We start from the raw sequence: 12535 nt of genomic DNA on the forward strand, positions 1-12535 counted from the left end.
ACAATTTAACTGATGTTTAGTTGTTTTTGGTTCACAATTTCTTCATGAAAGTTGTAGTAAATTGAATACGCTTTCCAACCATAGTAAATAAAGATTCTAACTCCACTGGTACACTCTGAAATATAAGAAAAACCAGAGACCTTCTGATTTCGAGTGAAAACCAACTGCCTTGTTTTCTTCATCAAAAAGCACCCAATGAATATCTGAATTTACTCCAAATTTCTTCATAAAGTTTGTTTAAAAATGAGTTAACTTTTAGTAAATGTAAACCTTACCTCTTAATTCCTTTTGAAGAGTTCAAAACGAATTAAAAACCAGTGATGTGCAGAATGAACTACAATTCAGCCATGGATACACTTTGCTTGAGTTCTCCTCCTCTTCTTCAACCTCAAAATTCTAGTAAAATTCCTCTTCTTCTTCCAAAATCTCTCTCTTAAATTTTCTCTGCAAATTGAAAAAGGAAAATAACGGAAGTTGGATGAGAATTTGTCTTCGAAATGCTTGGTGGTGAAGGAAAGAGAAGAAGAAGAAGAAAAGAAAAAATGAAATTTTCTTTTTTTTTTTTTTCCTTTTTATCCTTTCTTTTCTTTCTTTTGTTTAATTTATTTAATAAAATCATATATATATATATATATATATATTTACACTTAATTTCCATTTTCTCTTTTTTTTTCCACATTTAAAGAAATTAAACAAAGAAAATATCGGGTTTACAGATAAATTATATCTGTCTATACGAGTTATATTTATTGTTTGGAAAATAGTTAAACCTGCGACAATATTTGTGTTTTGGGTGTTTCTAAATATGTAGTTGCTATTGTTTCTAAACTACTTTGTGTTTCCAAAACAGCAGTTTCCTGTAAAGAAAAATAAACAACGTAATCGTGTTTTATTTTATTTGAAAATTTAGGAACATTAAACAAAACATAGGAGTACATAATGAATAAGGCACTAACCATAGTGCAATGTGTTGTTGCATACTTCACCATTGTATTAACTTGTTCATCATCATCAAGAAGATCAAAGCTACAAGTAGGTAGTCTATTTTTCTCCACAACTTTTGTATATGCAATTTCTTTCTCATTCTGTTGTTGTTGAAGTTTGTGAAATGGTGGTGGAACATTCAAGCTTGTCATAACCATTGTCAACATGCTTTTTATTTCTTTTATTCCTTGTGTTAATTATATTTGTTTTGTTTCTATTTTTTTTTCTAATTTCACTTATTTCATTTAAGATTTTATTTGTTTCATTGTTTTTTTCCATTTCTTTCTGTTTTTTTCCTGCTGTTCTACCTTTTCTTTTCTTTCCTGTTTCTCAATATTTTTAAAATATCTCAAAATTTTTTGAGACTCTTCTTCTAATGAGTCTAGAGGTGTCATGGAGAACTACAAATAAAAGGATATTAGATTATTAGGGAAAAAGTAATAGCAAATGTATTAATAAACAGTGATAGATTTATATCATCATCTATTCAAGATAGACATGGATAGAAAATCTTTCATTGTCTATCTAGATAGACATATATAAAGCATGCTCTAAGTTTACTTACATTCTCAAATTAAAAAATGTTGATGTTTAGAGTTCTTCAGTCACTTGTTTCCAAACATTCCTATATTAAAATTGGTGGCCTTTCCGTTGCAAGCTTTCTTCAAAACCCAACATCTAAATTGGAATGTCTTGGTATTTTCTCAAAAGCCCAATAGACTAAAGCTAGGGGAAACCCTTGAAGGTATACTGCATCCCTGTCACTGTAGGATGCTTTTTTCAAGAACTGATATGTTAGGATGTATGATAACCTTCCCCATGGATAGCCTTTGAAGATTTCTTCATTATTAAATATGTCTAGATTTAGGAGATTTATGTGGTTATGTTGCTGCTTAGGAATTAAAAATGCTTCGGTTAACTAGTTTTTCTTTCAATGAGTCTTCCTCGTTGCATAACGCTTTGAAACTTCTTTCTATATCTCTTCTTGTTATAAAGTCATCATGACGAAAAAGCACATTTTTTAGACCATTTTCTTTTCTTTTTCCTAGATTTAAGTCAGGGAATTTGTGACCTTTTAGTCCAGTCACGAAACAAAAGTTTTTCAAGCCAAATTCTGCTATATGTCTATTGAAGTTGAAAGTAAGGACATTAGTTTTTATTTTTTTGTATGGAATTGTTTTCTTAATAGAAAATTCAGGAATTGTGTTGGTATTTTGGTCATTTTAATGTTAAGGAACTGCCAAAAGGATTGTTTGTCAAAACTCGAGAGAGAATTCTTTTGTCTATTTTTGACTTGATATGATTCAATGTTTCTAAACTGTAGTATATAGTAATTCTAAGGTTTTTTTTTTGTTTATCTTCCATAATAATGTCATTTGGATAGTGTTTCACCTGTTGAATGACATAATAAATAGTATGTTTCAAACAAGGGTAAGTTTAAACAAATTTATAAATGCAGAGCACTATAAGGAAAAAGATACACAAATATACGATGCTATATAGACGGATATTCACATTCTAGTTTGTTACCTTTATTCCTTTTTCTTTCTTTATTTTTTTTCTTCTATCTTTGCTTTACACCTTATTCATTTGCTACACGATGCTTGTTGATTCTTGCTCACCATCTATGTAAAAAAGAAGACTATTATGAATTATATTTAATGAAATATGTACAATCAGTATAGAAACAAACATATTTGTATGTGGCACAGATTGTGATAGATATTGATTATCAAAATGAATATAGATTAAGACCTCTTTGTATGCGATATAGATCATGCTAGATATATGTGGATGATGGAGATAGATCGAAATGAATATAGACTTAAACCTTTTTGTATGCGATATAGATCGTGGTAGATATATCTAGATGATGGAAATAGATCGAAATGAACATAAATTCAAACTTTTTTGTATGCAAGTCAGATCGTCGATCGCGACAATTCTGTCGAAGTAATTACCAGGATATAAACGACTGACGAGGAAGACGATGAAGAAAAAGTCTGAGCAAGTTCCTTCACCTTTTTATAGCCCCTTCATTTTGATGACATTTTTCTAATTACGAGTTATTGAAGTTTCTGTAAATGTTTGTTTATACTTATATAAATGATCATTGAAATTTCTCTACACGATTGTGTATACTTAAACTTTTTCGTCATCTTTTACTGTTTATTACCTTATCGTTTATATATATGATTATCGTTTATGTAATGCAGAGAATCGTGTATGATTATCGTTTATATTTTAAAACATGATCAGACGCACATATGAGATCATTGTTAAATATAATTTATGTGATTGTTAAAGATAATCGTTAAAGTATTTTGTTATCGTTTAGCGTTTATTGTTGATCAATTATGTATTTGGTAATTTACAAGATCGTGTATCAATTGTATACTATTCTACACGATGCTATCTAATAATCGTTTATTAGCATTAGTCGCGCGCGCACGGATGATTAATTGCACGTTTATTGGGATATTTTTGTTATTTTGCATTATGTGCCTATAGGCTTTTTCTGTTTCTAAAATTATTCTATTGAGTGTAAATAACTTGCCGCTTTGTTATATTATTAAAAAGACCCCTAAATTTAATTTTGGATATGATTCAAAATTAATTGATGAGAGAAATTTATATTTGAATATGATTCATATTTGGATTAAATTAAATATAAGATATTTAATTTAGCAATTGATTAATTAGAGAATTAATTAATAGTTCAGTTTAATTTGATTTAATTAAATTAATTAAGTTAAAACTATAGGTTATGTGAGAGATATTCATTTAAATATGATTTAAATGAAATATTAATTAAATATGATTTAATTAATTTAATTAATTTAATATTATTATTAGTTTAATAAAATTAAATTAAAGGGAACGTGGGTGGTTTTCCCACGCTCCTTGATTCTCTCCAACTTTCCTAAGAAGAGAGAGTTATGTAAGGTAGAGTGGAGACAGAAGCGTTATGTAACTTCTCTTTTTGTGTATTCTCTATAAAACAAATTTTCTCTCTACAAATTCCTTTTAAATTGGTTCCCACAAACTAAATCTCAACCCAGAGAATAGAAAGGTTTCCATGTGGTGGTGCTCCAACTTGGAAATTTAGTAGATTAAGAGTCGTCAAATGTGAGTAAGTGTTCTTCCTCCTCTTTGTAATTTATGTATGTATCTTTTTGCATGTTTAGCAATAAATAAATTAGTTTTTGCCAATGTACTGGTATTTTTAGGTTTCTAAGTTAATTTGAGTTATGGTCTCTTTTAATTTTTACTGCGTAGGGCTTTCATCCCTTCAATATAGAGTGACACTGAGCGATGTGTGGAACAATTTGAAGTGTCTTGTGAAAAATTGTCCGCATAATAAAATTTCATAATGTGTAGAGATGAATATCTTCTACGATAGGATCAATAAAATTACCGAACATGCAACTGATTTGGCAGTTGTTGAAACAAAGACTCAAGAACAAGACATACTCAAAAGCCAATGACATCTTAGATAAACTATCCAAGAATACAAAAGAGTGGGAGGACAATGACTTCAAATTGGGAATAGGTAGAAGGAGTGAAGCTGGAAAAATTGATAGTGATGTGGTTACCACTATGTAACAAGAAATGACCATCATGACCTTTTTAATATAGTCCTTGGGATTGAGTCAAGCCATTATGACAAATAACAAAGTCAAGTTCGTTCACAATTAGACAGAATGAGTTGTTTTAGATGCAATGATCCTCATAATATTTCATTGTGTTCGCATAACCCTGATCTATGTGTTTCATTAAGCATGATCCATTCTCTAACACTTATAATCCATGATGGAAAAGTTGTACGAATTTCAAATTAAAAGGGAATCAACAACATGACAGATCAGGTAGGGGACATAATGATAATACGAGTGGACCTCAAGGGTTTTACCAAGGGTATATAAAGTCATTGTAAGGATAGTACCCAATGCATTAACCATCTAGTTCCACTTTAGTACCATTAAAAGATTACATCAAGTAGTACATTTAGCTTGGAGGTGCAAGTGGGACAATTAGTGAGAGAATTGAAGGCTAGACCTATAAGGAAATTTTCCAAGTAATATAGAGATCAGCAAGAATGCAGAAACTAGGGAAAAAGAACAATGTCAAGCGGTGACATTGAGAAGTGAAAAACATTTAGATGATTCGGTAAGACCAAACACGACATTTTTGAACAAAGCAGGTGAAATTTATATCCTAAAACTCATAGTTTGTAATTATATTATGCCAATAAAGTTGTAATTGAGAAATTGTTAGTGAAATTGAATACTACAATCTTAAATCCAATAAACTAAGGTCCCGAGCCTATTTTAAGTAAACTTGAACTTTATGTAAGGACATAAACATGAATCAAAATTGCGTATATAGCCTAAATAGTCTACAGTATACAAACAAAGTTGAGCACCTTATTTTAGGGACACTATGGATGTGCTTTATTTTGTAGTTAGTACAAATGATGTGATCCTGAATCGTTCATGTAAAGACATGAAAGTGGGGGCATCCTATGTAAAGAGTTTATGTAAGACTGAACCATGAAATAGTCACTTTTACGTTATAACGTCGTTTATCCTGAGCTATTTTTATTATTGATGACATAGGTAACTTAATTTAAATCTTGAGCTAACTATGAACTCTTATTCACACAAGATTATCCTTAGATCTGCATAGGTGAGGTCAACCCATTAGCGTTGGTCCAATAAGCCTCTCATTTTAGGGATAAAACCAGCTAAGTAATTGGGGACATAGGATGCAAGACGTAATTCACTCTTACCTGCTTTAAGGTTAATAGATAGGTAGTTCCCTTAAGGATTGAATCCAGGTCTTGAACAAGGGCCCCACCCTTTCATTGGCCCGAGATGGATCCAGTTTATAGGTTGGTCCTAAAAGTAATTGTTCAATAGTGAATTAGTGGGACTTAGGGAGCAAGAAGTAGTCTCGAGGGTAAAATAATATTTTGACCCAAGCAGGGTTACAAACAATCTGTGAATGATTAATTTCCTAATAATGGTTAGACAAATATATCTTTAGTGAGGGGAGAGTAACTACGAGATTTTAGTGGAATGACCCGTTAGTTAATGAATGTTGATTAGTTTGGTTTAAAAGGGTTTAACCAGATAATCTTGTATCGTTGGAGCCCATCATTAGGTCTATTAGGTTCCCCTACTAGCTCATATGGATAAACTTAGAATATTATGATGGAATGATTCAAATTGTATGAATTAGGCAAAGAGAGAGAAATCGATAAGTAGGGGTGTACGTTCAATCTGAATAACTCGACAACTCGAACTACTCAATCCATATTATATGGGTTGGGTAGGGTTGAAAGTTTTGGTCTTTTTTGGTTGGGTTGCATTGGGTCTTGGGTTGGGGATTGAAAAATTTGATTCAACCCAACCCGACATGAATTAATAATATATATATTATTACTCATCATTCTGTTTTCATTAAGTTTTGAAGGAGTGTTTTGTTAAATAAACGTGTAGGAAGTTAAACGATTGTATGGAAAGTTAGCTGATCGTTCAAGAAGTAAACGATCATTTGAAGGTAGAATGCTAAATGATCACCTAAGAAAGTAAACGATCGTATAGAAAGTAAAATGATTGTGTCACGTTACATGATCGCGTAAGAGGATAAACGATCGTATAGAAAGCTAAACGATCGTGTAAAAGGTTGAACGATGGTTTAGAAAGCTAAATGATTGGGTAAGAGGTTTATAGCTAAACGATCGTGTAATTAGGAGATAAACAATTGTGTAAGAGGATAAACGATTGTATAGAAAGCTAAATGATTGTAATCGTGTAAGAGGTTGAACAATCGTATAGAAATCTAAACAATGGTGTAAGAGGTTTTAGAGTAAATGATGGAGACTATTGTATGGTGTAAAAATCTGATAGTATAACAGCACCTTCATTAAACTTTACAAACATTAGGAATGAAAAAAAAGACAATACAACCCGACAAGCCAATAACTATATAAAAACCTCAATAACTAGAAATATTTTCAACAATGCACCCTTAAAGAAATATTTATATAACTCAATAACTATAAAAAAAAATAAAAACATAAAAGAAAAAATACAAAAGATAAACCAACCATAGTGTCGGCCACTTACGAGTTGATAGGTTTTCCATCTTTCTTCACATGTGCCTTGGTCCAAACATCTACTCAGATAATTGAAGTTGAAGAAAAGAGTTTGTCTATATTGAAATACAATAGTTAGTTATATATTAGCTATATGTGGTAAATATAATAATGTTATTAATTACATAAATTTATATCAAATCTTAAGCTCGTCAAGCATAGCCTCTACGACTATATGTGTGAGGAAGTTGCTTTTTATTCATATCTTTAAACTTGTTGTGTTTTTCTTTAAAATCATACTTAACGAGATATTAGTCGAGCATAACCTTTACAACCACTTCTCTGACAAGTGAACCTAAAAATAAGGACAACCCAACTGATATTAGAGAAAGTCAACTCCAACTTTATAAAGAACCAATGAGAAAATGAACAACCCATAAAACCAAAGTCAGATAAGGGTGTTATATATCTAGAAGTTCAAATGGAAGAAGACATTGGGGTTTTTATATATCTAGTCAAGCAAGAATTCCAAAGCAAAAGTCTTAACTCAATTTTACTATCTCACAACCAACTAACGTTACAATGACAAGTAAGCAAAGACTTGAAGAGAAGAAAAAAGAATATCTTAGCCAATAATATGTAAGTATTCAACTTTATGCACAAATAAAAACCCATGAACTTTCGAAAAAATAATGTTGAGAGATTGAGATCTTACCTTAACTAGGAGTTTGAAAAAGATAAAGAACTATTGGCCAAACAATCTACAATTATGAGAAATATATTTCAGTATTAGTCATAAGTCCGCACCATTCACAAAGCACTTTTTTTTAATAAACTAGGAGAAAAAAAATGAAAATTACAACATATTATAAGAGCTTAAAATAATTCAAGCAATGCTTTAACAAAGATCTACTCCTCCATCAGTGAACTCGTTACTTGAAACTATCATAAAAGTTCTATGTTCCAAAACAAAGAATGAAATAGAAACAAACTGACAAAGATATGGTTATTAGCATATGGTTATCGTGATACTTGAAACTAGGTTTGAACAAGCAAACCGAGTGTCAGAACTATGTGGATGGAAACAATATCGCTTACTTATTTACCAATAGAAACATTATTTAGTTATGAAATATTCATGGTAATATCCTATGAAAAATACAACAATAAGACATAATTATATAGAAGACAAAATAATAATCAGAAATTCTAGGAATCCAAAAACGTTTTCCAAAATCTTTGAAGACCCAGAAATTTAAAAGAATAGAGTATTCCTACCCGAAAAAGATGATATGGAAATTTTTATAACTATGTTTGGTTGTGCAAGGAAATGTTATCATGATCGTTTATCCTACAACCTCCTACACGATCGTTTATCTTTCTATACGATCATTGAACCTCTTACACGATCATTTAGCTTTTTAAATGATCATTTACCCTCTTACGCGATCGTTTTGCTTTCTACCTTTATACGACCATTCAACCTCTTACATGATCTTTTGACTTTTAAACTCCCTCTTACGTGATAGTTTAGCTTTCTTACGCGATCGTTTAGCTTTCTACTTCAAACGATCATTTATATCTCTTTACGATTGGTTAACTTTCCATATGATCGTTTCACTTCCTACAAGATCATTTAACAAAATACTCTTAACTTTGCTTTTATTAAATAAATAATAAAATTATATATATATATATATATATATATATTATTAATTCGGGTTGGGTTGGGTTGAACCAAAATTTTTAACCCCCAAACCAAATCCAAATTACTTAAGTTCAAATAAGGTACTAGAAACCATAAGAGAAACATTTAAACAGGAACAACAAGAACAAAAAAGTACTAAAAACATTATGAGGCTAAGATTCATAAGAAACATAAATGAATGGAGCACAAAATTAGAGTAAAAAATCAAAAACTTAATAACCAAATCCAAATGACGGAAGTTCAGATAAAAAACCAAAACCAACACTCCTAACAAAAAAAAAAGAACCAACATTAAAACAACAACAATAAGAACAAAAAAGTAGTCAAAACTTGGAGGCTAGTATTCATATGGAACTTAAAGTAATGGAGCACGAAATAAGAACAAAAACCAACCCCTCGATGGCCAAATCCAAATTGGTTATGTTTGGTTAAAGAACCAAAACCAACACTCTTAACAAGTACAAAAACCAACATTATGCTAAAACAAGTTCCAGGCACAAAGAGACCAAGTTCAAAAGAGATCAAGTTCCAGCAACAAAGAGACAAAGTACTGAAGAGATCAAGTTCTAATGAATGGAGAATGAAATCATGAGAATAAAATCAGCAACAAAGAGACCAAGTTATAAAGAAAGATAAACCAGCAACAAATAAAACAAGTCATGTAGTTGACAAATCAAATCCCGTAGTATACATACCAAAGTCTCAGCTACTTGTAATTTAACGGGTTTGCCATCTTTGTTTAAGTATGCATATTTCCAAACTATTACTCGTGTAATTGCAGTTGAAGAACAAGAACTATGTTTTTTCTATATATGGTTAAGTATCAACAATTTAGCATACTATTTATCAAGTTAGCTTAATCATAACTATAATAGCCTTAGAAGTCATACCATATCCTCGGTCAATCGAGCATAATCTCTCCAACTACATGCGTGAGGAAACTATTTTCTTCATTTCTTTGAATTTTGCATTTTTTGCCTAAGAAATTATGTCTAACACATAAGCCTACAAATGTATGCATGACCTTTAAAAGTATCTCTAGACATTGAATATAAAGTATATACAACATCGCTTTGCCTATTAAACACGTATCACATACCTTAAATGCTACACTTGTTTTTTCCTTCACAATGTCCATCTAATCCCATGTTAAGTTTATATTATCGGGTTTAAGATTAGCCAACTCCTCATTGGTTGATGCTTTTCGAACTTGACTCACAAAACGAGACTTATTTGTTCTCCACAACCCATCATCTTTTGCAATGTTGAACATAAGAAGACATATATGTATGCTAACCTTTGTAATCAAAAGCTGGACAACTTTGTGAGTCTTAAAATGCCAAAAGTGAAAGAAATACAAATTAAACCAATTACAAAAATAAAATCTTAAGATGAAGATGAAATTTATGTGTATATTTAGAGAGACAAAAACTAAAAGTATGGCAAATGGTTATGAAGATCAAGAAGAAGAATGCAGCAAAAAATGGAGTAAAAATTTTTTATCAGTTATTGCTATTACTTTAAAACTAGGCAAAGAAAGAAGTTTAAACGCACTTACATACTACAATGAAGCCAAAACCAATTTAAATTAAGTATGAGAAAAAGAAACTAGAGAGACCAACCTATTTTACCATTCCCCCCCCCCCCCCCTCCCAGCAATTTGGCTCGATTGCAATCTTTGAATGAACAATCGTAGCCACTAATAGAGAAACTCCCCATATCATACCTCTATCCCCCATCAACACCCAAGTTGCATTTTCAAACACATAATTCATAAAAACCGTAAAGTTAGTGCACTCTAATTTACCATTCCTCATAAATATTTTTCCCAATATGATTAGTGTGTTTCTTAGTGTACCTCTAGTTTTTAAGAACTTTGAATTCATCTAAATTCAAGTTGACAAGAGATAGTAATGAAATCTTGAAATTTGTAGTTTAAAAAATCTAGAAATTTAATTAACCTATTACTCTTTTCAATCAAAGTTAGATAACCTTTTGCTTGACATCCATAGGAGGGTAGAATAAAAAAAAATGCAACCAACAATAAACAACGACAAGAAAGTAGAAACCTATCTATTTATCTAACAATCAGAACGCTTGAGCTTCATATGCTTAAATCAATATCTTGAACTTTTAGAGATAACGAAAAAGAGTGCTGCAATTTCAGAGACATAATAGAAAAACAATGAGAGGAAGAGTTGCTCACAAATCCACCCTTATGTGAATCAATAGATAGGAAGAAACAACTGAGAGTACGAGTAAAACACACCATTATGCTTAACTCATAGATGAACGACTTCGGTGCAAACGAAAACTAGCAGGGAGATGTGAATGAAAACAAGAGAGCCTAGAGATTTTCAATTCGAATGATAACGAAGAGAGAAATTTTTTTGACCTTGGGCGCAAAACAAATCCAAAAAAGAGGTTTGAGACCTACAACGAGATGTGAGAGTGAATGTGCGAGAGGTGCAAACCAAATCAAAGATAGGTCTAAAAAATGAAAAGTCATGAATTAAGGGAGGGATGACCGAAAAGTGGTGTAACGTGCGGGCCTCGCCAAACATAAAAAAGATCGTGCTTTTAGTATTTTCTTTTTGCTCTTTTTTCCTTCTATTTTTTATAGCGTATTACAAGATATGCTATTGTTGGATGCTATGAAAGGACATATTTGTTGTAGTGTGAGAATACTCATTAAAATAGTCCATAGTTCAAATAATTATCCTTTATACTTCAAATAATATGTTAATTAGGGGACTAGTGTATTTTTAAAGGAATTCGTGTATGTACACCACTTCCTTTAATTTAGTCACGAGTGTTTTCGTAACATTTACTGTTTAGGTTATAGTATCAGACAAGTATTTCCAAAATGCAATGAGATTTTTAAAGAAGGACGATTTATAACACGCCATCAAAACATATATTTATTCCTTACTTGCGAATAACTTTAAAACTAAGCCTAATCAAATCGAAATGAAAGATTCCGGGCAGTCAAAATTGGGTAATAAGTTGTTGTTCAAGTTCCATATCTCTAAGGATCTGGCGAAAAGCTGAAGCTTGTTGCTTAAGGTTGGCATTTTCTTGGAGAAGGCGCTGTTGAGACTCCATCAAAACCCTCAATTTCTCCTCAAGCTCATGCTTCTGGGTGCACAACCTAAGTAGCTGAGAACAAAGCTCCTTCACATGCTTTTGCTTCCTCATTCGGGACCTTCGAGCCGATTCTCGGTTCGATATCATCCGCCTCTGCTTCCTTTCATCTGCCCTTTCTGTGCTGCTCGACATGTTATTATTGTTGTAATTACAGCTTGTTGGACCGCAAAATTGATCACTAGAGATCATGCCTGGACGATCATTGCTTTGAATTGTCCAAAAGTACTTTTCTTCAGCTCCTCCTTCCATCTGGGTTTCTACTTTTTGATTTTTTTTTATTGTTGTATTCAAGTGGGATGGTGGGCAAGCAAGATATGAAAGTTGGTGGGATTTTATAGGAAACTAAAGTATGTCCGCACACTGTTGTAATGTTACTTTTCATCTGGAGAATTATCGTAAAATGATAAAATTGTTGAAAATTTTAATAAGATATAATAAAACTTTATATTCTATCGAGTATAGAAACAGAAAATTTGAAGTTTTGATGAGTTCCGGTTAATCTTTTAGTTATTTTGTTATATTTAAATTAAAAAAAAATAATGAATCTTGTGTTTTTATCGGTATTTGTTCAATCATCCCCTTGTAGTTTTTTG

General features: G+C 31.4%; 1 protein-coding gene across 1 annotated transcript; it reads right to left on the reverse strand.

The window, feature by feature from the left end:
• Positions 1 to 11783: 11783 nt before the first annotated feature.
• LOC103488679 (basic leucine zipper 43-like) lies at positions 11784 to 12191 on the reverse strand. The gene has a single exon (XM_008447524.3). It carries the CDS (start codon positions 12189 to 12191, stop codon positions 11784 to 11786), a length of 408 nt encoding a protein of 135 aa, XP_008445746.3.
• Between the last annotated feature and the right edge of the window lie 344 nt (positions 12192 to 12535).

The sequence above is a fragment of the Cucumis melo genome, chromosome 3 (genome assembly GCF_025177605.1).
Source record: "Cucumis melo cultivar AY chromosome 3, USDA_Cmelo_AY_1.0, whole genome shotgun sequence".
NCBI classification, from domain to species: domain Eukaryota; kingdom Viridiplantae; phylum Streptophyta; class Magnoliopsida; order Cucurbitales; family Cucurbitaceae; genus Cucumis; species Cucumis melo.

Coding starts and splice junctions, on each gene's coding strand:
- LOC103488679 (XM_008447524.3), bottom strand. CDS start 12,191: ATGGAAGGAGGAGCTGAAGAAAAGTACTTTTGGACAATTCAAAGCAAT.